The following is a 5,841-nucleotide window of genomic DNA, read 5'->3' as shown; positions in this document are numbered from 1 at the left end:
TATAAAACAGTTATTGTAATAATATGTAACAGAGTGATCGATAACGCAGTCTCGTCTAATTATAAAGTGATATCTTTGCTACAAAAATTATTTCGGTTTTTATAACACGTAAAATTAAAATAAATACGATCCGTTTTTGTTTATTAATTATTTTAGTTCGAATCTAAAAAATAAAAATGTTCTCAAATCTTTCGTTCAGAGAGCGACAATATATATTAAAAGAATTTCCAGAACTATCACCGAATTTAATAAAACGCTATGAAAAAACTTTTACTAGGTAACATTTTTTTTTTCAATCATTGAATTTTATAATATTCATAATAATTATAAACATAATAAAATTAATTATACTAGTTTTTAGTACCTAACTATTAATAATTATACTTATTAATACTAGAGTATTATTGCATGTTAAGTTTATTGGTTTCTATTATATGTATAATTACTGTATTAGCATAGTTACTAAATAGTCTAAATAGTATTTTCACTATATTTTTCTGTTATAATAATTAACATAAGGCATGTTAACATATTTTTATTTGTAATATCTGTTATTATTATCTTACACATTATTTATTATTTATTATATTTTTCTATAATGCACGGATAAAAATATTCTTTTATTATATTTAACAAATAATAACTATTATTAGTAACAGTAAATTAGTATTAATAGGTACTGTAAATAATTTTATTTTTTATAACAGTTATAACAGTTTACGGTTTTGAATCCTTTCATAAATTACAAAATTACAATATTGTAAAACAATATTAGATGATTAAATTATACTAAAATTAAAAGTTAAAATAAATACTAATAATTTTAAATGTTTTAAACTTGTATATTAATTTATGTCGATGAATAATACAAATTAATTATTCATAACAGTTGGTTTATGTAATCTATCAGCAATAACCAATATCATAATCAGTTTTTCATAACAATATGATTTAATTTATTCAATCTAATACAATTATAATACTAGTACTTAATTTTACTTAAAACTAACCTACTTTTCATAATATATTAATAATTAGATATGACACGGACAATGATGGGTACTTGGATGTCGAAGATCTTAAAGGTATGATGATGGTGCGTGGTGTTCCATGGACTCACTCAGCAATTGTACGCCTTATCAAAGACGCAGATGAAGATGGTGATGGAAAACTGAGTTTTCGCGAAGTGAGTGTGATATTGTCTTATTCAATATTTATGTTTTTTTTATACATATCATACACTTCTATAAGTAACTGTTGTGTTCTTAAATATTATTGAGTATATCATTATCTTATTTTTAGATGTAAATTATTTATTTATGTTACGAAAAAAAAAACAATTTTTTTTAAAGAACATTGTATATTATTATTTTAGATTCTAAATTAGGTGATGAATTAAGTTATGTTCATAGTTAGTTAGGTATATCAATTTTACATAGTGTAAATTATTTTTATACATCTAACTTCACTTTAGAAGTATAAAAAAGCTTTAATCTTCAACATTAAGGTATAGAGATTTCTGATAAAAATATTTTGTAGTTTGTTGTTTAAAGGCCCGATATAAAAACTTCATTATATTTAAAAAAAAAAAATCGATGAAAACTAAAAAAAAATTCTAGAATAGCGGGAATATTTATGAACACCAGTTTTTGACATAGTCTATGTTGTTGTTTTTTGTTAGTACCAATATGTATATTATCATATATTATTCGACGTTTTTGTCTACCGAATTTAAAAAACAATGATTTTTAACTATATAAATACTATAGAGTATTTTTAAAAATAGACGCTAAAAATCGTCTGTATTCAGAATCGTTATTATTTGTATGCAATAAATAATCACTGAATTAAAATTTAACTTGCATTGTGATATAGTTTCAAAAAAACTAAAGAAAAATAAGTAGTTAAATAATCTAAAATATTTTCGTATTTAAAATAATTATTTAAAGAAATAAATATTACATGTAATTTTTATACGACGACATATTTGCTGTTGATTTAAATATATATACATATCAAAAATATATTTCAATTTCAAATTGCATGTTAAAAATGAGTATACAATATACCTAGGTATCTATTAATAAACAAAACTACAATTTAAGTTTAATATAATTTACACCATAGCTACTCAAGTTCAGGAGAATATTGTCTACGATTGTTGAAAAAAAAATGATTTATTTTCTGCAATAATAATGTTAGTCATAATAATTTTGTACTGAAATTATTGTTCTCTAGACAATGCGAATTATGTAAACCACGTATTACAAAACCACTCCGATTTTTTTCTAATTGTGTTATGCATTGTCTTTTTAGAATCTTAACAATGTCTACAATTATAAGCTAATGCCACATCATTTTTTCTAAAACAACGAATTTTGCTTCTATTTATTTTTTTACAACTTTATACTTACGGATTATTATTATGTACTTATGAAGAAATACCCAACAAATAGCATTTTAGTTCATATTATATAATAAATTCCATTGTTCATAGCTATGTTGGATCTGATTATATTAATAAAAATGTATGTTAAAGCAAACAATAAAAAAATATTTAAAATTTGTGAAAAGAAACCTAAGCAAATTTTAAAATATTTAAAATTAATTTATTCCATATCATACATTTTTAGTAAAATTATTTACAAGTGCTAAAATATAACTATTGAAATTTGAAACCTTTTTCCAAGTGACATAGTTTATATTGCATTAACTAAAAAATATCGAATGGCTTTTTTGAAATATAATAACCAAGTATGAAAACTGACATAGATATTCCAATTTGTCGGTTTAGTTGTCAACAGCCTAATTCGGCACGTTTTACATTTCTCAGCACGCGTCAAACTATAACAAAATAATGATAATAATATTCAGGATTTCGTACGACAATTAGATTATATTTTGTATCATATAAATGTAGGTAAAAACAAATTTTCGGTTAGAAATTATAGCATACAAAGGAAGACGCTGTAGCACCCATACTCACAGAGTTGAAAGCGGTTGATACGGAAAAATAATATATTACCGCCATGTTTGTGTATTATAATACACGGCCGTATCCCGTTATAGGGGGAAAAAAACCCTGAAACGCTTTTCCGAATAGGTCGGGATGGGATATTACTATTACACTAATGCAATAAATTATCATGTTGACACGTGAAATCGGAAAAGATGAGGACGAGACGGAACTGTTTTAAACTCTTAGGATTCTCGAAATTCCGCGTGGGGGTGCGTAAGAAAATTGTTTGTAGGTTAATGCGTTAAATTAAATATTATAATTAAATATTTTAATCGCTTTGTGTAAACGGTTGAGTGCGCGACCGCGGTGGGATGATGTCGTCCCATACTGCTGCAGGATTTCAGAATACTTCGTATGCGACGTGATTATATTTTAAATAGTTTCCACGGTCGGAAATTATTATCACACTTCCCGTTGCCGAAACTGGTAAGACTATTAATAGTCTCGCTGTGTAACGTCATCCTCGAAGTTGGCCAACAGTTTTAGAAGCGTCGTAATAAATATACCTCTCGTTAGATACACAAACGTCTCTCGTAAATAATAACATTGTATGAATACGTGTTTTATTTTTGATCACTTCCGCGTTGTGGCTATACGAGTGATTCGTGAAACTTTTGTGATCGAAATCATTATCATACTTGAAAATGTATGTTATTTATCCCGATAATAACCAATCGATAATGTTCTCACCACACAGCGAGCACGAATACGATTTTGTACTTATGTGGTCTAAAAGTGTTTGCGAAAACGGTATGCGAATTTGTTTTTTAATGATAGGCAAACGTGTAAATTACATATCTAAACAAAGCCCCCGCACATATTATTATAGTTACGAAACATTTTATACAAATTTAAGCATGTTTTTTTCACGCCTGTGTGTGTGCTAATTTATGTGCTAGTTTGTGTGCTAATTTGTGTGCTTATTACTGTTGTATTATTATTTATATCATATTACTTTTGCAGTTTCTGATAACTCAACGTAAAAATGTGGAATGGGCCCGCCGAGTGTTATGCGCCTTGCCTGAAATCGACGTCGGCCGCGTGGGCGTTAAAGGGGCTAAGAAGTACTTCGAAGCTAAACAGCCGATGCCCATAGGAACAAACCATAAGAATGTGTAATATTTAAAGAAGAACAATCGTTGCACATAAAAAATATATTACATAATATGATATAGTGTCGCAAGATGATTATATTTTTCAATAATTTATTTTTATTTTTATCTATCATATTCAATATAAAATATCATGTAACTAATATTTATTATATTTATTATTATTATAAAAAGCTATAATATTATTTTAGACGGAATATAATAGTTTTTGATTTGCTTAAACACGTTTTTTTTCTTTAAATTTTTTGTATTCGTATAAGTGTTTCTTTTCAATTTTAGATGACCAATATAAATGTAAATATTTTAAAATTGTCCATATGGGTTTTAAATGAAGGTAAAAAAAATAAAGGCTACACGATTCGTGCACTTGTACAAATCAATTATTATTGTCTACAATTATAAATTATAATGTTGAAAATATTGTGTATTAATGTGAATAAGATAAATATTTATGAAAGAGTAATACTACAATTATCAATCATATTATTGAGGCCATCACTGGTGATTTTTTTCATTTTATCCACAACAATTCCGATCATATTACATCAGTATAATATATTTTATAATATTTATAAATAGAACTTTTATAAAAAAAAATACTTATACAATACTATGGAAGTTTAATGTTTTATGACTTCGAGTTGTTAATTTTTTGTAAATATTTGTATTGGTTAATGATAAATATGCACACATTTGGCATTCGCCGATACCGTAAATATATGGGCGCCCGGGAATTGGGCCACATTTTAACTACCTGTTTTAACATTTTTCTACCCGGAGATTGGGCCACAAATTAAATCTATATTTTTAAAGTGTACCCGGAGATTGGGCCATAAAAGTATAGCACACAAATATACTATTAATATGAATATAATATAATGTTTATTAACTAATTATTATTTTTTTAACATATAAAAATACAATTCGTCAACTTCCATACAGATTTAATTAATTTAATATACAACAAGGTCCATAAAATTAGTCAAATATGATATAATTTTTATAAAGAATGCCAATACTCATTTTACAAATATAATATAAGGACCATAAAGTTAGTCAAAAAAATAAATAATATGAAAAAAGCATTTTCTAATAGGTACATAAAAATATAATACAAAACATTTAGATCCATAAAGACAGTCAAATAATAAATAATATGAAATAATTTTTTTAAATAACATGATACAGATTGTAAATATTCAAATTGGGTTTTTTCCCCTTCTTAATATTTTTTAATTTCATTAAGAATAAAATTTTATCGAACTAAAGTTCGTTTTCTGGTTTTTACTGTTCCTATACTTCTAATTTTAATATAAACTCCTGATTAAAGTTGCAATAAAACATTAAAAAAATTATGTATATTTGGATGTGACATATAAAAATTATTTTGAAATGTGAATGAAAAGACTCGACGGAATTATATAGTTAGAGTTAGGTTTCATAATCTTTGCACACTACAAGTATGACTATTTTTATCCATTTCATTTGATGACAATTGATAATTCTATATCATAAGATATTGGATAATTTATTACCTTTTAATAAGGCATACGCAGTCACTTCAAGTAAAGTTTCGTATGCGCTGCAGTATTAGGAATTGTATCAATTTATATAAAAAGATGTATTATATTAAATATTATTTTATTACAATTTAAAATGTAATAGTGGCCCAATCACCGGGTCTGCCTATTATAAATATAAATATAAAAT

General features: G+C 25.5%; 1 protein-coding gene across 1 annotated transcript; it reads left to right on the top strand.

The window, feature by feature from the left end:
- LOC126552153 (EF-hand domain-containing protein D2 homolog) lies at positions 1-4,353 on the top strand. The gene is made up of 3 exons (XM_050206774.1): positions 1-277; positions 1,039-1,186; positions 3,983-4,353. The coding sequence occupies exons 1-3, from the start codon at positions 177-179 to the stop codon at positions 4,136-4,138; spliced, it is 405 nt and encodes a 134-aa protein (XP_050062731.1). The 5' UTR covers positions 1-176; the 3' UTR covers positions 4,139-4,353.
- The last annotated feature ends 1,488 nt before the right edge of the window (positions 4,354-5,841 follow it).

This window comes from Aphis gossypii, chromosome X (genome assembly GCF_020184175.1).
Source record: "Aphis gossypii isolate Hap1 chromosome X, ASM2018417v2, whole genome shotgun sequence".
NCBI lineage: Eukaryota > Metazoa > Arthropoda > Insecta > Hemiptera > Aphididae > Aphis > Aphis gossypii.
The sequence above is the reverse complement of the archived record's forward strand: the minus strand, read 5'-3'. Positions and strand labels throughout refer to the sequence as shown.